This window comes from Tachysurus fulvidraco, chromosome 4 (genome assembly GCF_022655615.1).
Source record: "Tachysurus fulvidraco isolate hzauxx_2018 chromosome 4, HZAU_PFXX_2.0, whole genome shotgun sequence".
In the NCBI taxonomy this organism is placed as follows: Eukaryota; Metazoa; Chordata; class Actinopteri; order Siluriformes; family Bagridae; genus Tachysurus; species Tachysurus fulvidraco.
The window spans coordinates 24,306,400-24,333,280 of NC_062521.1; the positions used below are offsets into that span (position 1 = coordinate 24,306,400).

The window sequence follows — 26,881 nt, forward strand, 5'->3', positions numbered from 1 at the left end:
TCTGTAGTCCCTCTATCTACACATTCAATGGAGGCAGTATGAATGCAGATAAGGTGTCATTGACTCACTGATGAATAGGATAAGCAGCATCAGCCAGACAGGCTCAGCAATATTACACACACCACAGGCATTCATATAGCTTGAGAAAATGGCCTTTGTTAAAATATCAAAGCTTGTATTTGAAAATATCTTTCATTTCTACAACTATACAACCCTGAATATATACTGTCATGAACAACTATTCAGGTCAAATCGACAAAAGACTCATCTGCAAGATATTTGGGCAGGAAATAGTTTACATGATATTCAGTTCAACTCAACCCATTCTCGTTCACACTGGATGGTGTGATTAGAAATCATTTCCCTTCTATAACTATAAGTGCATTATTGTTAGCAGAAGATTCACAAAATGAAATCTGTCTTGTTGAAGTTATCAACTGTTCACTGATGGAGGTTTGAGTGTTAGTGTTGATTGTAGTCTAAAAAGATCTCCATAGTTCCTAACTGATATACTATCTATATCAATCCCATGTATCTCCAGGCTGTGCGTGTAGGTTCATGCTCAGCAGCAGCACATGGCCTTAAAGGGATGAGACTCCTACCAGAAGTAGAGCATCGGGATCGATCGGGCAGTTTGGGAGAATCAAAGTGCCAAGGATCACTAGTATCTCAGGGTTAGCATGTGTAGCTCGACAGAATACAACATACTGTATAAGGACAAGAACATAACTGGGTGTGTTATAGGAAAATAAACAATGATGTGCTGGCTGTGATGCCAGCCATTGGGTGTAAGAGTTTCTGTTCTTTCTGTAATTAAGTTAATCATTTTCCTAGCATGGTTTGTTTTTAATTATTTATTAATTATTCTTACAGCACAGCAATTTGCTTTTACATTTAGGGTTATAATAATTAAGACCGTGCCAATTACAGCTACATGTTCAACATTATGGAACAATTAATGACAAAGGCTCTTTATTTCTGTCAGCTTCACTGTATATAGGAGAAACAAAATGACAGTTTTATCCTACTCAAGTATAGCACATAAACGCCATGGAAAAAACCCAAAACCATTCATCTTGTACTGTTGACTAAGTGCATTTTCACAATCCATGCAAACAAGTGTCAAATAATAATAACCTTTACAACAAACATAATTACATACCATCAGTGAGGTACAGAGATGGTACAGAAGTGATAGTGAAAATTATGAGATGTGAATGAAGATATGAATAATTGAAATAAAGTGTTGGTATGTGAACATTAAGGAGTACCTAAAGAATCCTTGAGGAACCTTTAGGAACCCAATTTTTTTTAAAAGGTAAAAATAATCATGAGGGCTTTGCTCAAAGTCCTGACAGTGGCAGCTTGGCGGTGCTGGGCGGTACACCCGACCTTTGGAGCTTTAACCGCTGTCCAATTGCAGTGCATGATGAGATCAGTTTAGCATGAAGATGCACTATTGTAGTGATTCCTCTGATATCTTATTATATTTATTATTCTGTCCTGACAGGTGGCCCAGGCAGATGGCCTCGTCCAACGGGATGTGCCGCTACGGCACTCACATAGACTGCTGCTGGGGCTGGACGCGACGCTCTTGGGGGCACTGCCAGCGTGAGTAGCATGCCGCTACCTTGTGCAGCTAGGGCTCTTGGGCTAGCTTAGAGGGGCTTTCACTTCTTTTATATGCTCTAACTTTCTGCCACACACTTGCACACAAATATAAACTGACTATACAGGAAGTTGCCAGTTCTTTATTAAAAAATAGGTCACTATTTTCTATTTAGCGATGCAGAAACCTGAAAGCATGTGCTGATTACATTATATTATATTATTGAATGTATATATACTTTTTAATATGATGAATAATACCATGTTTATCTGCAGATATCGAGGAGTCACAAATTAGAGGACAGCATTTTTTGCTTTTTAAATTTGACACACTTTCCAAAATGGAAATTTCTACACTCTCAGATAAAAAAACAACAAAAAAACAAACAAACAGTTTATTTATTTTTGTTCTCTGCTGTACAATTAATATAAATATGCCATCATATGCCAGTTCTACAATTTAAATGGGTCTATAACACACCCTTGAGGGTCACCAACCCAATGACAGATTGGTTACCTTTTTTTTTTGGTACCAGCAAGAACATTTTGTCACGTCCACCATAAAGATATCATGTGTGTTGAATATTGCAGTATATTATATGATGATCAGCATATGCCTAATAACGTATAACATTAATATTAGATACATTCATTTGAAAAAATATTCCACTCTATGTAATGAACTGGTGACTTGTGTTAAGTCAGAATTAAATTTTGTAACCCTGACAGATTAAAAAATATATAATATTCTTATACCACAGAGCTATTGAATTCTAACAGTAATTATGGCTGCAAGGTAATATGATATTATTTCTGTAATAACATCATGGGCATAGACTTGCATTGTAGTTAGTGGCTGGTCCAATTCACCACATTTAAAATTGAGTAATTGTGAGGCGTGAGGCGATAAACTATTTTTAAATTGTTAATTTAATCTTTTTCACTGTCATGTATTTTTTGGCACCATTAGTAAACAGTCTCTCTAGGCTTTTGCTGATTTTTTTTTCATGATTGTTGCTGCCAAAAAGGCTGAATTTTGTATTTTTAGTGGAAAACTACTTTAACTGGCGATTCTTTCAGTTCATGGACAATTAATTTGACACTTATTAATTGAACAGGGTTTTGCTTGCATCATGTAGTGAATACATCACATAGAATGTCTTGGGACAAATCTGCAAAAAATCTTAAAAATTCTGAGCTTCTTAAAACATTGAGCAGTTTGCTTCATTTTGCAGATTTGCAGGATCGCAAAATTGCAAATTCCTGGAGGGATTGATTAACATGAAAAATAAAATGCTGGAGCATGTTACATTTAGCAGTTTAATTATACAGGTCAGGAAACCAGTCATGAATTTATTCTGTATATTTCTTCATCCATTGGAAATAAATTTCTGGTTATGCTGCTGCCAGCAATATCCATGACGTGCTTCTGAAATGTTTTAGATGCGAGTGTGACTTACATCAATCACAGCACGAACTTTGGTTTTATAGATTTACGGTAACTGGCCTTCAGTGGCTACATTACGTGCATGCTGTCACTCAGTGATAGTGAGAATATGTTAAGTGGGAGTATATATTAAAGGCCATTTTCATTAAGTCAATGTGAGCTTATTGAAATGAGGCATATATGTCAATATGTCATAACACTTCTTTCTAACTTTTTGAACTGTTAAGTAAAATGCTTCAAGGCAGTTGTAAACTTTATATTTGTAATGCATATTACATCGAAATATCTCTATACACCTCAGAAAAGCAAAATTCACCTCGCTTGTATTTTGTCTCACAATATACAAGACAACGTATAAATTCTGTCTCATGCCAAGAGATTAATAAGATAGTGAGCGTTCTGTTTCTTTTGGATTTTTAGAAGGTGTCTCCAGTGTCTTATTGAGAAAAAAGAGAGGAAATGGGTGTTTATACTGTAGCTACTATAATGTAAGTGATTACAGAATGCTGGAACAGTGCCAGGAATCTATAGTCAATCTAAAGTTTCTATAAATGGATAAAACATATAAAACATTGTTACCAATGACAAATTGCTGTGGTATAAGAGTAACAAACACCCTATCCGAGTCCATTGTGTTTGATTCCATACTTTGCAAGATACATTTACTTTCAAGCTCAGGATTTTCTTCATTTTAATTGAATTAATTTCGAATTAATCACTATAAAACACACTCTGTACCTAAAATATAATCTGTAATGCAGTTCCCCAAATGATGCTCCACTGCTATGATGAACGAATGAATGAACCTTCTGACTGAATACCTTTAAAATGAATGTGCAATCACTTTAGATGGCCAATGTGCTGCGCTACTCATGAGCTCCTCTCCTCTCATACTCACAGTGATGAGCTCTCTATGTCTCTTTCATATAAAAAAAAAAACAACAAAACAACGCATTTATATTTACATCAGTTTTTTTTCCTCATACAGAGGCGCTCAGTTCATCAAGTGCATTCAGAGCATTCCAAGGGCGAGGCAGCAGCGCTTGCATTAACAACATTAGCATGTTTTATTATGTCTGCTGCTGCATGTTCCTTACACATCCAATAAAGTTAAGGCATGTTTCCAAGCCCAAACATTTAGCCTTACTGTGAGATCAAAATAACCTCACACTTGGGGTAATTGCGTTTGGAGGTGTATGAGGATATTATTAGCGAACTGAGCGCAGCTGGCAGCCTGACAAATGCGCAACATTCTCTGCATGGCTTGTACGCATGATATTCCAGCTGTTGCTTCGACTGTGGGAGCGTGATATATATGGCTTTCGCTCGAGAAGAAAGCTGCTTGACTCACAAATCAACTGACGGAGCTGTAAGTAACAGCTAATGCGATTTTTCTAACCTCATGGTGTCTGATGCGTCTGTGCACTGAGCCGCAAGTCTCTCTTATCTCTTTTAGTTTATGTGCCAGCTGTCGCTTAATCATGTGTGGGACAGGATGAAATGAAGCATGGGTGCATACCTGTGATTTTGTGTTGGGTGAGTGAGGGAGTGAGAGTGAGTGTGTGAATCTTTCACATTTCCTCTGGTGCTTTTTTTGACTGAAATATATTCTAAAAACACTCACAGAATACTGCTTAATTTAAACAGGGTCATATTTACTATGTTTATGATAAGATTCGACATGGCCTAGTTAATCTAGAAGAACTTAAATGTAGAAATTTTCACACCTCTGACTGAGCCCATGAGTTTATAACACAAGGCAGGGAGGCAAGAATGTTTAGTATACGGCTAATGTTAATTTTATTTGATGGAAAATAGAGTTTCCTATGAAAATGTTTATGTTAAAATGAAAATGTTTATGCTGTAAAAAGCTAATAAAAGGTTCTGAAACTAAAGCCCAGGAACTAAAATCCTGCTTTTTCCAATCAATTCTAAAATTCATTGCTTCCGGAAAAAAGCTCATGGCTTCTTGAAATTGTTCCTGAAGAAAAAAGGTACTATAACATTCTCTTTAACTACATTCCAGAAGCTAATATTCCGGACCAAGACAAAATGGTGGAAGCAAAACTACTGCCCAAGAACTAAAATTATGGTTCCTCTAGTTGAAGCAAGCGTAAAAATTCACAGGTTTCTGAAAAGGAACCCAGTAACATGTTTTTTCAAGTGAAGAAACTTCATGAATGTATACATTTTTATTATGGTTAGATTGTTTGTTTCAGGTACAGAATTTTAGTTCCTTTTCTCTAGGTCCAGAACTTTTTAGCACCTTTTACTGTATCTTCAGGAATTTTTTCTGGAACCCATTTTAGGCAGGTTTTTTAGAAGAACCAGGATTTTAATTCCTGCACTTCCAGAACTTTTTTGCACTGATGAATTTTAAATTTGTTTATGCAGTTTTGTTTAACACCAGAATTTTAGTTTCTGGATTATAGTTCACTTCAGGAATTTTGTCAGGAACATAGAACCTCAAGGCAGGTTTTTCATTGGAAGAACCAGAACTTTATCCGGTCAGTTGTATGTAACTCCTGCTTTACAGAAGTGCTTTTATGAACCAGGAACTACAAGGTTTGCACTTAAGCTGACATGCTGTATCATTCAAACAAGTTCGTTCAATTCTGTTTATTTTTGTTGTTCTATAGAAATATAAAATTTTGGTTTCCAGGAATTCTGGAAATGTTCACTTTCTGTAAAGGGTTTTGTAATCTCCAACTAAACACAGCTAACATGTGAAACCCAAGGTCAGTGTGTCCCCAATCGTAGCTAGCGTGTAATCAGCAAGCGGTCACATACTCAGGCAGTAATTGAAACTGGCTTGAGAAGAGAGGAGAGAGGATAAGGGTGAATGAAAGGGACAGCAGGAGCTCTGTCTTTCTTGATTGCAGTGTTTCAGCTTCTTCCATCATCCCTCACATTCTTACACTCATGGGGATGTCCTGAAGTGTAGGGGTAGAAGATCCTAATAAAAAAAGCCTGGTGGAAAAGACAGGTCATAGAGGGGAAAGTGCTCCACAGTGACCTAGCATACAGATCTACTCCCAAACACAAAGCTCCACAGCCGAATGCTGGACCATAAACAGATCTGCCACTGTTCACATCAGCGACGACCAGAAGATAAAGAAAAGAAATGTTTTATCTGGATTCTGCAGGTCAAAGTCTCAGTGTCTTTTTAATCTGAAGACTGTTCACATACTTTAGACTGAAGCACATTTTCACCTTAATCAGAGCTGAAGAAGATTCTTCCATTCTTTCTCTTTCTCTCTCTTTTTTCTGTATTGTTATCTCTCAGTGTCTGTTTATCTTCCTCGACTTTTCTCTCTTACAGATTTACACCAGGCATGGAAAATATACCATCAATTTAGTTCTTCTCCTCTGATTTAGCCGTACTGCCCAAGCATTTCCTTTTTGCTATTGAAAATATAAATATAAAATAAATATTATATTTTATTCTTATTATCATCAAATGAAATATTCTACAATGGTGGTATACTTTAGGTCTCAGTTCTACTAAAATGAGTGAACATAATAACTTTCTCCTCAAGTTCTATTTTTTCTTTCAGAGTTATAGAACTCAATAAGCCAGGCAGGTGTAATCTTGCACCCATCTATTGTAATTCAAATAATAAACAGAAACCTAACATGTAGTCACATACAGTATCAAAGACAAACTTTGCAGTAAGAATCGTGGCAAAATAGGCTTTAATTAATTAATTTTAATTTAATTTTCTGAATCTGAAACAGGGGTAGGTCACAATGGTGCTAACATGGCATTTAACTTGGTTGCATTTATTCTTTCATTTGCCTGACTGGATAGTGTTCCTAATTGCTGATCACCGTTGTTTCCCAAAAAACTGTGGCTGATCACCATTATTTTCAGTGATCAGTCACTGATCGATATTGTCTCCCAATGACCAATCACAATCACTTTTGTCTCTGAATGACCAATCTGTCAATACCATTGTCTCCCAATGACCAGTCCCTTACCACCATTGTCTATCAATGAGCAATCAATACCATTGTCTTCCAATGACCAGTCCCTTACCACCATTGTCTATCAATGAGCAATCAATACCATTGTCTTCCATTGACCAGTCCCTTACCACCATTGTCTATCAATGAGCAATCAATACCATTGTCTTCCATTGACCAGTCCCTTACCACCATTGTCTATCAATGAGCAATCAATACCATTGTCTTCCATTGACCAGTCCCTTACCACCATTGTCTATCAATGAGCAATCAATACCATTGTCTCCCAATGACCAGTCCCTTACCACCATTGTCTATCAATGAGCAATCAATACCATTGTTTCCCAATGACCAGTCCCTGACCACCATTGTCTATCAATGAGCAAACAATACCATTGTCTCCCAATGATCATTAATGATTACTGTTGTCTCCTATGGATCAATTATGGTTACCATTGTCTCTCAAAGAACCAATCACTCAATAGCATTGTATATGATTGACCAATCACTGATCACCATTGTCTACCAATCACTGATCACAATTGACTACCAGTGACCACTCACTGATCACCCTTGTTTCCCAGTGAATAATCACTGACCACCATTGTCTACCAATGGCCACTCAGTGATCACCGCAAAGACTAATCACTGTCACTCACCATTAGTGTCACCCAAAAACCAATCACTGATCACTACTAACAACCAATCACTGATCACCACTATCTGCAACAACCAGTCACTGATGCCCATCATCCTTTGTGACCAAATGCAGATTGCCACTATGACACTGACCCAATGACCAAGAACTGATCAACATTACTTATGTGTTAATCATTAATGACAAACCAGTGATAACAGTTGTCCCTAAAGATCAATCCCCAGTCAACATTGTTCCCAATGACCAAGATGGGAAGTTCATTCTTCTGAAACACGATCATCAAGTTAGACTGTTTATAGTCAGGTACATCATCTGATTAATCATTTATAACAACATAGTGTTTAGTGTAACATGTTAGTGTAGTGCTTTAGTGCTGTGTATAGATAGTGTTTTAAAGCAGCTGTACCAGCTCTTGATGAATGAGGTGTCAGCAAATCTTCATGCTCGTCTCGAATACGTCCACTGCTCAAATCCGTTACGCCTGCACTGTCTGTTCTGCTCTGTGTGCTCTGTGAACCAGGACAATCTCTCTCTCTCTCTCTCTCTCTCTCTCTCTCTCTCTCTCTCTCTCTCTCTCTCTCTCTCTCTCTCTCTCTCTCTCTAACTCTATATTTGTATGTCTCGCTCTGTTGCTTGCTCTACCTCTCCCACTCTTTGTCTCTTTGTGTATGTCTGTGTCTGCCTTTCTGTGTCTCTTTTTCTTAGTGTCTCTTCACTTGTGTCTCTTTCTTTCTGTCTCTGTCTATGTTATCTTCACAGTCTGTCTCTGTCTGTTTTTCAATATTTTTTTTCTGTTTTTATCATGTTCTTATTTTTTTTATTATTTTCCTGCATCTCTGTTCATTTCTGTCTGTCTGTCTGCTTACCTATCTTTCTCACACTGTGTCTCTGTCTGTTTTTCTCTTTTTCTCTTTGTGTCTCTCTGTAGTTCTCTCTGTCCCTGTTTCTTTCTTGTTCTCTCTCTCTCTCTCTCTCTCTCTCTCTCTCTCTCATCCTCCATGTGATTAGATTTACACTGGGAAGATTAAGCTCGTATTAACTCTCTCTCTGACACGCTCTACTGCTTTGATCCCACTGGCAGATCCTGAAAGCCAGGAGGATTTGAAACTGTTGGAGGGGCCTTTCTGCCTGCTTAGTTCATGATAAGACTACAAAGAAGCTTGAATCAGATTTGAACTTTTAATTGGTAACATAATACACAAACACGTCTGGGTGGATATACTGTAAGTGGAGCAGATAGTCAGAAATGAAAGGGAATTTGTTTATGTATGAAAGTCAATAGGAGCAATATCCTAATGTTAGGTAGTGTCAGAATGACAGAAATAAAGAGTAGCACCCCCCCAAAAATATCATGAATTTTATCGTTGATGTGTGGAGGTGAGTGAAACAGGCCATAAAAACTGCATTTGTCCTCAAAATAAATGTCATGTTAAAATGAAAATGTATAAAAGAATGGGGGCAGGGTGGCTTAGTGGTTAGCACGTTTGCCTCTCACCTCCAGGGTTGTGGTTTCGATTCCCGCCTCCGCCTTGTGTGTGTGGAGTTTGCATGTTCTCCCCGTGCCTCGGGGGTTTCCTCTGGGTACTCCGGTTTCCTCCCCCGGGCCAAAGACATGCATGGTAGGTTGATTGGCATCTCTGGAAAACTGTCCGTAGTGTGTGAGTGTGTGAGTGAATGAGAGTGTGTGTGTGCCCTGTGATGGGTTGGCACTCCATCCAGGGTGTATCCCGCCTTGATGCCCGATGACACCTGAGATAGGCACAGGATCCCCGTGACCCGAGGTAGTTCGGATAAGCGGTAGAAAATGGATGAATGAATGAATGAATGTATAAAATAAAATCAGTGTGACACGGTGGAGCAGTGCATTTCTGTGGTGGTCTGCATGTTCTCTTATCCGTGTGGGTTTCGTCCATGTGATCTGGTTTCCTTCCATGTCACATAGAACATGCCTCTAGGAGAACTGGTTAGACTAAATTGCCCTTATTTGAGACTGGACTACAGATCACTATTCCACCTCTGCAAATGATCCAGAATGCAGCTGTGTTTTTAACCTCCCTAATTCTCCCACACAACCCTATTTTTACGTTTTCTTTTTTAAAACACTGATGCTTGCCGACCAATCTGAAAACGGACCAGCATCCTTTTACCTCAAAGCTCTTATCACACCCCACACTGCATTACACTCCCACCCTTTGATCCTCCAGCACTGCTCGACTGGTCCCACCATCTCTGCTCCCACCATCTCTCAGGATACACATCAAGACCATTCTCTGTTCAAGGACCTATGTGATGGAATGACATGGAACTTCCCCTAGATGTCCGATCAGCGACTCTTCCTGATAAACTTACTGTAAACTAGTATCAGTGTATTCATAGCTAGAGACTTCAAAAGCACTTTTGATTAGGATATAAAGCCTACTGAAAATAAATGTATTAAATGAAATAAATAATCACATGCTAAAAATATAATCATGGTGTGAAGTGTAAATAACAAGCACCTGCTATACATTCTGGCACGAGTAGGCATTACATAGCAATGTGTTAAACATTCCCTGGATTGCTCTGTATTGTACGGAAGTTCTAAGAGGTTCATGCATTATTACTTCTTTTCTTTCTTGTTTTCTTAATTATTAAATAAAACTCAATTTCCTCGTGATCTCAGCATAAGAACATGTTCTAGAGGCAGCAAAGGTGCAGCATCATGGATGATCACATTTCTCTTTTACTGCGATCCGGGACTCACTCAGATAAAGTCCATCTCTACTCCAGGCAATTTACATTCATGATTTAAGATTTCAGACACAAATACGCTCATACACCAGAAACATCCTCAAGGCATGAGATTTTTCTCACGATACAATTACATCATGAGAAAACTGTCCTGATAACGAGAAAACAATTAAGAAAAAATATAATAATGCATGTCCTCTTAGGACTTCTGTAGTATTGTCACATTCTGGACTGGGGTTCAGGATTTTGACTTGAATAAGCACGTTATATAATTAACAATTTTGTCATGAAGCTTTTCCTCTTTTCTACAAAAACACTCATGCTTGCATGTAACGTGTTAACGTTATACGGTAATGTGGGTATTTTAAAAAATCCAGTTTAAAGATTTTATAACCTTTACACTATCTGCATTTTAAAATTACCTGCATTACCGTATCGCATTACAACGTTTCATGAGCCTGGTGGGTTCAGAATGATTTAATAAGTTAAAGTAAGGTACTTTATAGTCATTGTACTGTATACAATACAATGAAAATTAGTTTGGTAACACTGACATTTAAACATAAGACTATGAAGGAATTTACATTAGAAAGTTAAAAAAGAAGGATTAAGAATAAATAAACAAAATACACAATATGTATGGTGAGATGTATATATTGCTCATAGTATAAATCTATTGCACATTATTACATGTCGATCTTACTCAACGTTGAGGTTAACTCGGTATAGATACGTTGGTGCATACAGTGCATTTGTTATTAATTATTATACAGAATGATGTCTCTGGGAGACTTGGTCGAATTTTTAACATGTTATACCCCAGTACTGTAAACATCTTTACCTAATACTTAAAAAAATAAATTCCACAGACCCTCATCAACACATTTATTTCATCAACATAATCTAACTGACCACATTTAACTGTGTACAAAATATTTTAGGTATTTATTTATTAAAGCCACTTTTTTTATTCATGACCTTTCCTCCTTCAGAACACATTAGTGACATCCCAGTAACATTATTCATAGGTTTTTGAGTTATTGAGATTTGAATTAAACCCATCAATTCTAGTGGCCACTTAAGTACGCTAATGACTAAAACAATTCAGTACCTTTCATAACACTGCATTGTGAAAATCGTTGACTCTTCACAAGCTATTTTGAGAACCAGATCCAAGGCAATACAGCCATTTTAATGCTTTAGTATAGCCAGGAAAGCTTTTAAATTCCCCTCATCAGCACTGTGTACCCTTGTATTTTTTCTTTATAGCTGCATTTAGGTGGAATATTATGTAGAAACATGCTATGCTGAAAAATAATACCTTTATTTAAACCAAAAATGAAAGCACTAGTAGATATTAGGTATCTCTGTTCTCTGATGGTTGGATGCAGTCTCATTGTGTTCTGGCACTGAGTTGGGTTTCACTGTTCAGTGTACTCCAATACTCTGAGTCTCGAGCCGTACAGAATGTGCTTACGTTTCTTGGCTCAGAATATTCGTGCGTGGCAGGATTTGTATATTTTAATGAGGTGCTTGGGTTATCAAGGCTCAAGGACCCCATTTTAATCCCATAATGAAACCGTTCTCTCTGCACTGCGTACCTAATGTTCTTGCTCTTGCACCAGATGAAATGTGAGAGACAGTATGTATGGGTTTGTTTATGTGTGTGAGCCTTGTTTGCATTTTATGGATTGAATACAGTATGTGCTGTAAGGAATGCATGTCGTTCAAGGCATGGCTCCTATGTAATGTTTTCAGCTTGTCTTCCCCCTCCCTTGTCATCCTTTTTTTTTTTTTTTTTTGTCTGGCCGTTTGTTTTGCAGCTCTCTACGACTTAACCAACAGGCTAACAGGCGGGATAAGGTGCCAGGCCAAAGGTTAGCATTATACGTTCCACTTTTGCAGTCATCTCTGCTAGTGTTTATGAGGAGCCTTGTCCTCTGGATCCTCACTTCCTGTTTATTTATAACTCTCACTCATGCTCAGTGAACATGCTGATTTCCTGTGAACGTTTCCCACCTGCTGCTGCAGCCTCTGTTTGCACTGCTGTGCTTGAGATGCGTGATTCTGTCCAAAACAACACTGGCTCTTTTTTATGAGTCTATAAATTAAGGTTCTCCTAGACACAGATGGAAATTAGAAGTCTGTATAGGGTACAAATCTCGTAACACATGTCTAAGCATCGAACAACACAGAATACAGAACAAACTCAGGAGCAAACATAATATACGAGTCATATATTAGTTATAATGCTTCATATGAGTGTTATAAATAGAGCCAATGTCATGAATGCCACATAACCGTGTGAAAAACAGGTATGACATAAATAACAAAAAAACTTGATGTATGTGACATACAGTGTATGGAATGATTATAACTTTTGCCTTTTGTGTGTTAATTAATTCTTATGAGTGCATTATGAACACTACTTACCCTAATGAATCATTTTTCCAGTTCTAACACATGCTCTTCATTTATTCGAATTCATTATTCTACAGGATAAATATTTAATTTACTACTTATGACTCTTAGGTTCTCTCATATCGATGCATTAAACCATTTTACATTATCTTGAAAATAAACAAGAATGCTTAACATTTTTTTTACATTTAGATTTTTTAATTGAATTTAATTTCGTTTAGTTTTGTTTAGTTTTGTTTAGTTTTGTTGACAGAATGCCGAGGTCAGAATTGAGACTCCACTTCTCAACTGCATCATAAGGCTGACATTTATCATAACACTGTCATGAATCGTCTTAACAATTTGTTTTAATTGTCAGACCACACTGTCATGTTATGCTTAGTGAGGTTTACTACACACTTTATGATGCATGTTATGACATGCGCTTATTGTGACTGTCATAATGCATTTGATTTGTCCTTATAAGATGTGACATATTTGCTCATAAAAGGTTCTGAGCTTTATTGTGACATTTCTACGTCTATAGCAGCATCATAAAGGGCTTGTTATGACATTAATAATAGCGTGAGGGAACCACTATTGATTTTAGAATGACATATGGAGAAAAATAAAATAAAAGCTCAACAGATTCCTCAGAAACAACAGGAACTGGAGTTAACTTCAGAATTATTAGCATGCTTTAAGAGAATTATTAAGGTTTTATTTGTAAGTGTATTTTTCAACGTCTACAAAAAATATTCGGACACATAATTTTCTTAACAACAATTAGATTTGTTTTGCCAAAATACATCGAATAAAAAAATCGAATGAAGATTTCTAATAATACAACCAATTGTCATGCTTGAAAAAAAGAAACATTTTCTAATAGTCCAAATATTTCCTGAATTTTGCCATTTTTTATGTTTAATTGGTATAATTAACAAATCATTTATACACATATAAAATCTGCTTGATTATCTATCACCATAAGAAAAACATAACCTGATTTATGGTTTATAAATTGGTTAATATGGGGGCCTGAGGAAGTGCGAGCTGCCCTAGTCAAACTTAACAACAGGAAAGCCCCTGGCATATGTGCAATTACCGCAGAGATGCTAAAGTCAGGCAGTGAAAGCATTGTCGTTTGGCTTACTCGCATATTCAATGAGGTGTGGGAGACAGAGAGGCTCCCCAGCGACTGGACCAGAGGAGTCATCTTGCCCTTCTGGAAACATAAGGGCGACAGGCTAGTCTGCGGCAACCACAGAGGCTTTACCCTTCTCTCCATCCCCGGCAAGCTCTTTACCGGGATCTTACTCTTGCTTACTCGTGCTCTCCCAGCCATTAGAAGAGAAGACCTATGAATTCCGTAAAGATTGTCATCTTTAGATCGGATTCATAGATCCGGAGTCTGCCTTTGATACCGTCTGCCACACTTCACTGTGGAGTATCCTACACACCCTTGGAGTACCACACAAGATCGTTGCCCTGTTCAAGCTGCTTTATAGCAACGCTCAGAGCTGTGTCCACATCAACGGAAGAGACTCAGACTGGTTTCCCATCTCCAGTGGCGTTCGCCAGGGCTGCGTGGCTGCACCTGACCTCTTCAATTGCATCATTGACCATCTGATGTCCAGGGTTTGTGAGTGGGTCCCCGGTGTGTCCTTCGGCAGCTACCACCTGACTGACCTGGAGTACGCTGATGACACCATCCTGCTCAGCACGTCCTACAGCCAGCTGAGAGACGCTCTGGCCATATACAGTGAAGAGGCGGAGAAGCTCGGACAAGCTTGTCGGCTCAACGCTCAACGAAGCTTGGACAAAAACCAAGTTCGGACAAGCTGGTCGGCTCAACGCTCAACAAAGCTTGGACAAAAACCAAGCTCATGTATGTCGGTGACAGACGACATCCACCTTCCCTGTGGCTTGGGGAAATAAAATCAGAGATTAGCCGCAGAAGAGCCCTGGCTGCATTAGCTCTGCAGTCTCTCTGGAAACCACTCTGGCGGCACCAGAATATATCACGCAAGACGAAGCTCCGGATTTACAACTCGGCAGTACTCTCCATCCTGCTATATGGCTCAGAGACTTGGCCCTTAAACTAGACACTGGCTGCAAGATTAGATGGCTTTGATAACAGGACTCTCAGAACCATCGAGAACATCAGGTGGCCCCAGCGGGTTTCCAATCAAATGCTTAGAGCCTGCACGTGCCAGCCCAGAGCATCCTCCCTGGCCGCACAACGTCGCACCTGCTGGCTTGGCCATGTCCTCTGCCTCCCTTCTGACCATCCGACGAGAGCTATTCTCCAGTTTGATCCGAGGGCTGCCGGCTGGAGACGACCACCAGGTAAACCCTGCACCCGATGGCTTGACATCCTTGCGGGTGACCTTCAACAACAAGGAGTTGCTATAGAGGATGCAGAGCAGCTGGCACAAGACCATCAGTGCTGGAAACAACTAGTTCATCTGGTCAGCTCAATGCACAGGGATGGGACACCCCCCTACCCATCGCAGGAGCCAAATTGATTGATTGATTGATTGATTGATTGATTGATTGATATAGGGCACAAAAAATATGAAGAAAAAAACTCAAAGAACACAACCAGATGCTTCACAATGGTGATTCACAATGGTGTTATTCTTGAAATATGAATTGTATAGGGTGCCAATAATTTTAATAATAGTCTTTTGCAGAACTTATTCTACTCCGTGAGGTAGGTATGTGGTTAAAAAAATATCACTCATTGTATTTTCTATTCTTCATTTTACTCATTTAATATGAAGGGTGCTAATAATTCTGGACTGTACAGTAATGTAAGAGGCGGTGAAAGAGGTGTTGGTTATTTCAGCTTTAAGAAATAGGATTTGTAGATATTTTACTTCCTCATTACTGAAATAGCAAGTCTTTGTTGTTAGGCCTAGCGAATTCTCACATATCAGTAGGCTAGCCTATTACAAATGTTGCTATGGTTACATCTCAGAGGGCATTCTGGCTCTGTTCTTGACCCTTTTACTTAAAAAGAAAAACAATTATCCACATTGTACCTTATAAATAATTCTGTTTAACAAAAAAATATAATTTTCATGTAGTCTAGCATTTTATATATAAACATATAGTCTCTATGTCATATCATTGGAGATAAACTGCCATAGCATTTACATTTAAGGCATTTAGCAGACACCCTTATCCAGAGTGACTTACACTGAGCAACCGAGGGTTAAGGACCTTGCTCAGGGGCCCAGCAGTGGCAGCTTGGTGGACCTGGGGTTCGAACCCATGACCTTCCGATCAGTAGCCCAACTCCTTTACCACTTCCCAACCCCCCATATATGTCCTCTACCATGACAAGGTTAAGTCAGTCTTGTGATCCATGGTTAAAGTAAACTGTTACCCCAGTTACTTGGGTAATGAAGCTCCATAAAGTATGTAAGGCACTTGCAGGGACAGTTGGCAGTTTTTGATGTGGGTAGTCTATACGGGGTATTTTCCTTGGCACGGTTTGCCTGAGGCATGTGTGTGCCAAGAGCTGCCTTTCTTCTGAGCCAGGCATAAAGTATAGGTTTCCCCTTACTCATGGCTCATTCCATAAGCTCTTACTGTTGCTTACAAATATAACCTCATCTCATGATCAGGCGGTACGTCCTCTAGACTAATCCATGATTTTGTCGGGTTTGATAGCTGCCTGACGTAGCGGATAAATCAGTGACCTGGATAACAGCCTCAATGTCAAAGCTCAACTGCTCGCTCTGTTTGGTTCTTTTACCAAATTAGGCCATAAGGTTTAACTGGAGAAAGGTTTTGATCAGGTGACATTCACAGTGCAGCTTAAAAGTGAAGTAAAGTGAAATGAGACGGGGTTATTTTTATCTACCCGCATTTATAGACTGGACAAGTGCTTTTGAACCTGCCGCAGATGTCGTGTTCGTTATTTCCAAAGCGCACTTACAAAAGCTTAGGTTTTGTCTCTTAATCACCGACCAAATAATTACATAGCAGCAGTCGCTCAAGGTGGCAGCGTATCATTGATAGTTCCAGGGTCTTTGGTTCAATCTTGAGCTTGGGTTACAGTCTGTGTGGAGTTTCTGTTCTCTTGTGTCTCCTTGGGTTTCTTCTTGGTTTTAGGTTTTCCTCCCATAAGTCGGCAAATTGGGTACAAATCTACCCCTGAATGGTTTACTGCGATAAACTGGCATCCCATCCAGGGTGTACAGTATGTGCTATATTAGTGTTGTATTATTCGCTTGTAGTTTATCAAAATGCATAAAGAAAAAACTAACTTTATAAAATATTTCAGGAAAATCTAGCAATTTGGTTTGTTTCTTTGCCTAACATTCTGTAGGCCTTCTCTTATACCTCCAGAACAGCTCTGACCCATTGACACATGGGCTCCATAAGACCTCTGAAGTTATCTGACAGGAACACATTAGCACAAGATACAGTTCAGTGAGGTGAAGCCTCCTTGGATGGAACTTGTTTCTCCAGAACATTGCTCAGATGCTTGACTGGATTAAGATTTGGGAAATTTGGAGGTCAGCTCAACACGTGTCCTTCAAACGGTTCCTGACCTTTTTTTGCAATGTACAGCAATTATGGACTACTGTTGGCATGAAGGGATGTAATTGTTCAGCAACAATGTTTAGGTAGGTTATTACATGTCAAAGTAACACCCACTTGAATGTTAGGATGCATTGTTTTCCCAGCAGAACATTGCTCAGTGCATCACACTGCCTCTACTGATTTACTTTCTTTCTGGCTTGCCCTCTTCCACTGGAAAGTGATGCACACATTCAACTTGATGTTCCAGCATGTGATTCTTCAGACCAGGTCACCTTTCTTTTATAGCTCCATGGTCCAGTTCTGATGGTCACATGCCCATTTTCTGTAAGCACTTTTGGTGTAGGACAGAGTTCAGCATGGGCATTCTGACCTGTCTGCATCCCCATACACAGCAAACTGTGACTCACCGTGTGTTCTGACTCCTTTCTATCACAGCCAGATTTAACTTTATAAGCAGTTTGGGATTCAGTAGTTCTTCTATGGAATTGGACCAGTCTTTGGTGTAGGCTTCACTCCCCACTGCATCACTGAGCCTTCGGTGCCCATGAACATGTCACATTTTTGGTAGGTTCTAACCTCTGCACACCAGGAACACCCCACAAAAACTGCTCTAACCCAGTTGTTCAGCCATCATAATGTGGTCCCTGCAGTTAATCTTCTTTTTTTTTGCTGCCAACAATCAATTTCCAGAACTGATTGTTCACTTGCTGCCTAATATATCTCATCCTTTGACAGGTGCCATTGAAGTGACATAATCAATGTTATTCACCTATCAGTGGCTTGATTTTTATGGTTGATAAATACAGGCGCTGAATTCATTGACAGAATGGCACATTGAGGATACTCCCTTGTTTGCTTATCCAGGCACTTATCTTATCTTGGCTTGCTGTGTGTGTGTGTGTGTGTGTGTGTGTGTGTGTGTGAGTGTGAGTGTGAGTGTGGTCGGCAGATGGAGGTGTCTGACATCCCTGTCCCTTATTGTCTCTGCTGTCTGTCTCTTCGTCCCCACACTGGGCATAATTAACGCCTTTCAGAGGACAGTATTATGACAGACTTAATGAAGCTTTTAATGGAAATTAATCCGACTTGGCTGGAAGCTGCCACGCGAACAGGGCTTTGAAAAGGAAAAGGCTTGCTGCGGTTCATGGCGCCTTGAGTGAAAAGAAAGCATGTGGTGTCTGGCAAGAGGAACACATAGCAATCACTCTATATATCTTAATATCCTGACTCAGAGGTGGCAATGTTGAAATTTGCATTATGCCACATACATTATGCCACTTTTCATATTTGAGAAGCTGAGGAGCTTTATTTTCCCAGGTTCAGCTCTGCGATGGATGTGTCCAAACGTTAGATGAAATGAGTCGTGAAGTTGAAGTGCAGAATAGTGTGCACTAAGCATGGTCCCGAGCCTAAAGGAAAACAATACAGTGAAAATGATCCGAATTAATGAATTAATCAAGGAGTGAAAGGTTACCGCACATTTTTAAGTAGCTTTTAAACAGTGCATTTTTTTGGAAGGAGTCCTCACTGCCAGTGCCTTGAACCATAGAGATAGAGCTGTAACTTGGGTTCTTTTTCTTTTCTTGTTTTTTTATCCTCTAATAAACAGAGCGGGAGAAAAAAGAAATTGGGTCATATGAAGGCTGATGAAGAAGCAATTGTTTATAGTAAGCGTTATAAGGCGTTAAAATACATTTTTTTGCAGATTCTGCACAACATTAAATCTAACTACAAATGGAGGAACTTTATGAATTTCATGGACAAATTATTCTTTAATAAATTGTTGGAAAGTTGCTGTAGTGTAAGAAGAAGAAAGGACTTGAGGTTACAGGAAAATAATCAGCTTCAGGGTAGAACCTGCGTTGATTAATTCCTTTTAACCGCACACTTTCAAGTCTTTTACTGTTTATATTTTACAAGACCTGGCTTATTATTCAGCTCTTTACCAAAAAAAACATGATCCTGAATTGGTTCTTTCAACCACTTCACCAACCACTTCACCACCGTAGGTCCATTTAATGCAGCACACATCAGCGAGACAAGTTAATGACATTGTTTATGCAATGAGTTCTTATTAAAAAAATTGTCATATTACCAAAAAAAAAAAAACAACAACTCTACACTATGCAAAGATTGTGGACATCTAACAAGCACATCCACATGTGGTTCTTAACCCAAACATTTGCCACAAATTTTAAAGCACACCCTTATCTAGGATGTACTTTTGTTTTAACGATGTAATATATTACTTTTTTCCCCTCACTTAAACTTTCCTACTTGTCTCATATCATGTTGTTTGAATGTTATTCATGTTATTCATATGCTGATTGACTGACTGATTGTATTGCTTTGCTTTGTGTCGAATATATCTGATGATTGTTTCACCTGTATGGGAATCTCTACAGCTCTGTGTCAGCACGGATGCAAGCACGGAGATTGTATCGGACCCAACAAGTGCAAGTGTCACCCTGGATTTACGGGAAAGACCTGCAACCAAGGTAAGTGTTTAAGCAGTAACAAAAAACGAGAACATGCTAAAATACGTTAATTTACACACACACACACACACACACACACACACACACACACACACACACACACACACACACACACACACACACACACACACACACACACACACACACACACACACACACACACACACACACACACACACAAGAGGAAAACATGTCAGTCAGTAATTTGTCCAGATGTAGTGTATTTTTTCCTGTGCTGTATTTTTTCTGACAGTAATAATTCCCTAAGGACATTTCGCATTTATTTCCTTTCCTTTATTTTGTTAATTTTTATTCACTTACCATCTTGTTTCGTGAAAGAATAATTCTCAGTTTGCACACAACTGTCACTCACTGCAATTTTTTTTCTCTGTGTAAAGTATAAAAGACCTTATTCAGCAGAATGAAGAAGCAATAATGTCTAATCTTTCTCAGCCTTTAGCGATACAATCTCAAACACTGGCCTCAGATAACTCAGCCCTGAAAATAGACAGCGCTTCAAAGTAATTTCACTGTAAGTGCTCTCAACACTGGGACACAGGACGCGGCATCACAGATAACCTTTGGTTTTAAAACAGTACGTCTGTCCGGACGGGAGACGGCTTGTGTGATTTGAGGAGTGAAACTACTGCCCTAAGAGAGCAATGGGAGAAGGTGTAATTAAAAAGGAGAGATGAAGGAGGAAAACAAAACCGCTCAGGAATGTGGAACTGAGTGATCTCGCCTTCCAGCCTGACGCAGTTTTGTGTCGGTTCATTGTTAGGGCAGTGGTCAGGGCAGGCACCGAGCAGAGGAGACGGAAATGATCTTTTCACTTAAACAGACAAGATAATCGTGTTACAGTTCACATTACTGTAAACCTAATTTAAGTGGAACATGTGTAATATAGTGCTGCACAACTAACTGTAATTTTGTCAAGGAACTAAGTATGATAGACTGAGATTATCTGGCAAGTTGGATTATGTTATATAACGTGTTTTGGTTTATTGACTTGGTTGCATAGTATGGGGGAATACAGACTCTGGAGGGTGCAAGTGAAGGTCAGCTGAATAGGAACTGATCACTAAATTAAGAACAGTTCCAGTGAACAATTTAAAAAAATAGTGTGAGGTAAATAGATGGTCAAATTAGGCACCGGTTAGACAAGGTAAAAACAGGTCAAAATGGGCTTAGCAGAAATTGTGATAAAAAAAATCCATCCATCCACCCATCCATCCACCCATCCACTACACCAGTTATTCTACAGGGACACCTAAACCTGGGGCCTATCCCTGGAGCCTCAGGCACGAGGCAGGGTATAACCTAGACAGGATGCCGTTCTATTGCAGGGCACAGTCACACACACACAGACTACACACAATTTAGCAATGCCAGTCAAGCTACATCCTACACATATCTTTGGACTGGGAGAGGAACCCAGAGTACCCTGAGGAAACCCCAGAAGCATGGTGGAGAACATGCAGTCTCCATACACAAGGCAGAGGTGGGAATCAAACCCAAACCCTGGAGGTGTAAAGCAAACATGCGAACCACTCAGCCTTTAAACAGTGCTAAACAGAACATACTACTCAAACTCAGATATACAGTCAGCAGGATGGTGGCTTGGAATGAGGAAGTGCAGGTGGATGCTGGAATTCGAGTCGAGGCAGCCGTGTTTGTACTCTGTCGTGAAACGGAGTCTGACACAGTTACAGTAAGTGTAAAAGTTTAAAAGACATTTTATTTCTAATAACAAGTTTTCAGTTATATTCAGGGTTGAGTTACATGCACACATGCAGCTAATAAAGGAGTTTATAGCCTTTCATTTTCAGACCTCGGGATTTTAGCACTACACAGACAGACGTGTAGGAGTTGCCAAAAACAGAGGCATATCTCAGTCAGGCACTGTTCTAAAAGTTGGACTTAAGCCCATTCTTCTTGCATAATTTTGGCTCGAGAAGAGCAGAATGAAGGCAGATGCTGCTGACTGACAGTTTGATATAAACACAATATCTCAAGCTGACACTTTATGCTTTGATCTGTAAATACACTAAAATATTGAATGTCATTGGAGATCAGTATTAAATACAGAAATATGACACTATTAATAAATTAATGGTATCTGCATAACCAGAATGAGAAAGATTCAAATCTTTTTATTTGTGAGGATTTCGGCATAAATTTCAAACTTATTAGGTTAGATCCTGGATAATCATGTATAAAAATTGCCTATGTATTAATAATACAAAAATCTAAAGAAAGAAATTATTAGTTTGGAAGTTTGTTTCCTTTTTTGAACATGGAACCCCCTTTTTTTTTTAAAATAAAATAAAAAATACTTCATTCAAAAACTCTGGAGAACTTTATGCTTTATCTGCTAACCAATCCTGATCATTTTCTAGTCTCCGCTTCCAAAACATGCTGAGACATGTCCGTCTTTGTTTAGTTGATGGCAAGCAAAACAAGGATAGACGTACAAACGCAACAATTACTCACCATTTTAGAATAATTTAAATTCTTAAAATAGATTCGTCGTTACAATAATTATGCTAGCGTGTTACTTTTTTCGTTTTTTTTATTTTTATAATCAAAATAATAAACTTAATTAAAATAATGATGAAATTATCTGATAGACTGAAAGATACAAAGCTGAACATTTGCTTCACTTGGCTCAATAATTGTCTAATTAACATGATTATAACACTGAGAAAATTAATCTTGATTAATGTTTTAGCTTTTATTGTGTAGTCCAGAGTTAGAAATTACTTACTAATAATTCCAAGTGAAATGTGAACAGCTTCAGTGTGAAAAATGTGACTAAAAGTGTGTTGACCTCACGCTCACCATCTGTCCCTGTAACGTGTGTGTACGCTGACCAAACACCGGCTCCATGCGATTGACAGTGTTGATTGTTAGATAGCCCTCAAGCATTTTAATGACCGAGGCTGTTAGGTGTTTATATACTTTAAAGAATTTGCCATCTCTACATTAAAATGTTTTCTTTCAGTTAAATTGTTCACTCAAGATGTTCGTTTAAGCTTGAACTTATTCTTTGCGTACTCCATGACCAAGTTATTTTAAATCATTAAGAACAATCTGTGTAGTCTTTAAAATACTGAAATGACAGAAATTTGCATATTCAGAAATCTTATTATTACTAAAAAATGTCTATCAGACTCCTTGTCACGATTAGATACGGTGAGGCAAAGAGGCAAATGAGGATCTAAATGCAGTCTGAGATTTAATGACAAAAAACAGGCAACAGATAAGATACTACACCAACAAAGACTAACACCAGGGAAGTGAACAAACAGAGTAGATATAGTGAACAAGAACCAATCACAAGGCGGAGACAATCAAAGACTAAGACAAAACACCTGGGGAAGAGATTGAGTGCAATTAATGTCCATGGTAACAAATAAGTGGGCGGGGCCAACAATTAACAACAGGGAATGACAGCAGACAGAAACAAAGGAAAACACAGACAGACTCATTACATTCCTCTATCATGTCCTTCCATCCTGAATAGCTAGCCATTCAGTTAACTCTCAGGTTAACATGAGTGAGATTGAGGTATCTGAGTCTTGATTTATTCACATTCATAACTAATTATATTACACTAGGCAAACCTTTAAAAATATACTACATAAATACAACAAAATTGTTTCATACAGAGTCGAGTTGGTGGTTATCGTCAACAAACTGAGGTTGAGCTTTAGATTACAGCTTAATATACTTCTATATGTGACTTTCATTTAGCAGTTAATCTATGATCTCTGAGAATTTACAAAATGAACTAACTAATTAACTTTAGGCTAATGATATATCCATGACGCAATGCCAGTGACGCCAGGAAGTCTTGTTGTAACATTCCAAGATTGAAGTAAAGTGTAATACTGTATCATCGTCTCCCTGCTTAGGATCCTGTGGTCTAGTTTAGTTGGTTTCCCTCGTCACATTTATTTTATTTAAAATGCGATTATTGTGGTCATGAGTTTTGTTCAAAAATAGATCTTAAGAAATTACTTTCACCGGTGTATTTGTTAATTTGTTTTATGTCATCAGTCTTAGCAGCTCTGTGGTGTTGTGCAATGCTAACACTAGTTAAGTTAGCTCACTAACTAGCAAACATACATAAGCTTATATGTGATTCTTTCAAATACTTAAATATCTAGTGTTAATGTATCTACAATTTTCAACTGTGAAACTGTGACTTGTTTTTTTAGTGTTAACAAATTTGTCGCAAACATTCACACACTCTCAAACTATATTATCCAAATTAGCAGCCCAAATGACTTCAGAGGAACATCTTAAGTACATTTAAAACAATGTAATTAGATAATTACACATTAAAAATATGCATAAACCTGATGGATGGATAACTGCACCAGGCTGTTAGTGAAGTCCGTCACAAAGAATGAATCACTGCTAATTGAGCAATCCTGAGCACTGCATCGCAATCAGTAACGTGAAACTATCTTTTGGACTAAATTCCAATTAAAGCCTCATTAGCTCGAACCTCTCTTGATCTCCATTTTGTGTAAAGAGGCACAGTCGCTCATCTTAACTTCGTATCATCATACTGCTGATGTGAGGCAGATGCATGAGGAAATGCAAATAAACCCATTAAAGCGCTAATCCATTTTAGACGCAACGGCGTCGGGCCGTGCTTCATTCGGAGCGGATCAGAACGTTTTAATCAGATGATTATTTGCTGTGGGCGACATTGTAAATGAGAATCAGCTCACCTGCTGCTAACGCTCTCAGTAAGGAATGTATTATGAGCCCGTCTGAGGGCAAGTATGCTTACATTTTCCTCTTTGTATATTATCTTGTTAACAGATGGTGCCGAGCACGCTGTTCAAATCTCCATGAGTGCTTCTATTATCAGAACGATAGCTCGTATATGCAATCAGTCCACTGGCTCCAGCTAAAGCTGATAAGCGGCTGTACAGTTTAAAATCAACAAAGTCTCCCATCCAACTGTTTAATGTGGGATAACGGTTCATGTTTTGCACAAACCACTCATGGAAAAACTGGCTGTTTTCCTGTGATATTTATAACTTGAAAGCGAAATGACGCTGAGAGGATTTCGAGACAGGCTTTACGTGTCATCATATAATTAGTCGTAACGCAGCTGCATTGTTCAATTACACCGCAACGTGTTTTCCTTTGTTCTTCTTGTCCGACGGATCGAGCATTTAGGAATGCTGACCAGGATAAAAACGGCACAGCTGAGTTTTAAGACTCTATTTTTGTTGCAATACAAAGGTGGGGCAAGCACGCAAACCTCTCAAACCCTTCAAACCCTTCCAAACATTTTCACATCTCCCCAGCCCCCATTTTCCCTGCTGACAATAAACAGTGCTAACTGGTGCCGAGGAGGACAGATCTGGACGTGACTGTTGACATGTTTTGACACTGAAACCATGCTCGCTTTTGTTCAGAGGAAGCAGATGGAGGCCGGAGACACTCCTCACTCACTCACTCACTCACTCACTCACTCTATTCAGTCTCTATAGCACAGGAATCTGGCTTTTTTTTAAAGCCAACTCACACATGGATAATCCTCTTTAGTGCCTAATGTCATTCTTGTCCTCTGCAGGAATGTGGACCAGTTAAAGGTGTGTGATCTGCTGGAGATTTATACTGACGTGATCTTGTTTGCTGTGTTGTTTGTGTTCCCTTTCTCTCTTTAACCTGTTAGCAGAACAACAGAACTATGTAAACCCCCCAATCTGGGACAGTCTTCCCCCTCTGTTTGTTCCCATGGACCACACAGCATTGAGGGTGCCTTCAGAGGGTGAGCTAATCCGATGGTCACTGGGCGATTCCTCTTTTCACCCTTCTGCCTCCCGCCCACAAACCCACCCACCTCCACCTGCATGGCGCAGTGCGTTCAAGCGAAGCATAGTGAATACCCGCTCTTTTCCCTCCCCTATTTTCTGAAGTTGATCCCAGAGCCTGAATGGGCATGGCCAGAATGACATGCTGAAAGCAGAGCATGCCATCTCTCTCTCTCTCTCTCTCTCTCTCTCTCTCTCTCTCTCTCTCTCTCTCTCTCTCTCTCTCTCTCTCTCTCTCTCTCTCTCTTTACTTCTTCCTCTCTACTCCCTCTCACTTTGTCTCTCTTTTCACCTCTCTCTGAGTCACTATCTGCCTCTGTTTCTTCTCCCTGCTTCTCTCTTAGTCTCCCTCAGTCTATATGTCTTTCTCTCCTTCTATCTCTATGTCTCTCCCCTATCTCCTTGTCTCTCTCAGTGTCACTGTGTATCTCTGTATGTATCTCATTCTGTCTACGTCTCAGTCTTTCTCAATCCCTGTCTTCTTATTTCTCTCTGTCCCTCCATCTTTCTCATTTTTCTCCATCTCTATCTTTCTTCCTTGTCTGTATTTCTGCTCTTTATTCTCTTTTCTTTCTTTCTCTGCTTCTCTCTCTGTCTCCCTCTGTCTATCTGTTTCTCTTCTTCTCTCTCTTTCAGGCTGTTTTTCTGTCCCTCTGTATTTTGCTATGTTGCTCAGCCTGTCTGTCTCATAATCTATCTCTCTCTCTCTCTCTCTCTCTCACACACACACACACACACACACACACACACACACACACACACACACACACACACACACACACACACACACACACACACACACACACTCAAACAACACTAAGACTGCAAGTCTTTCTCGATTCCCAGCACCGTGAACTTGTGAACCAAACCATCTTTCATCTCAGAGCACCCAAGTGCTTGGCCTACTGCTCTCTCCCACACCGACTCTTTTATCTCCGCTCTCTCTGTCTCCCTGCATTTCTTATCCCTTTCTTTCTCAAAGTCCTCTCTTAGCACAAGGGCTACTGCTGAACTCTTTAACTGTGACACTGTGTCTTGTGTGTTGTTTATCACATACTGTACAAGTGTCAGACTGACAAAATCAGACAAAATATGGAGTTGTTTATGTTGTTTTTTACTTAACAGTCATAACAAAGAAATAAAGATTAAAGGAGCGATTTGAGATGTAGGC

The 26,881-nt window shown here is 39.1% G+C and overlaps 1 protein-coding gene across 8 annotated transcripts in view; it reads left to right on the top strand.

The window, feature by feature from the left end:
• npnta (nephronectin a) overlaps positions 1-26,881 on the top strand; it is a 60,159-nt gene that overhangs the window by 7,940 nt on the left and 25,338 nt on the right. For 2 of the 8 annotated variants that reach the window (XM_027146036.2, XM_027146041.2), the window contains exons 2-5: positions 1,511-1,611; positions 12,233-12,286; positions 19,775-19,867; positions 25,572-25,667. In XM_027146036.2, coding sequence (XP_027001837.1) covers positions 1,511-1,611; positions 12,233-12,286; positions 19,775-19,867; positions 25,572-25,667 — 344 coding nt within the window. Of the gene's footprint in view, positions 1-1,510; positions 1,612-12,232; positions 12,287-19,774; positions 19,868-24,519; positions 24,631-25,571; positions 25,668-26,881 lie in introns of those variants that run through there. The other 6 variants (XM_027146040.2, XM_027146043.2, XM_027146042.2 and 3 more) reach the window with 4 other exon arrangements.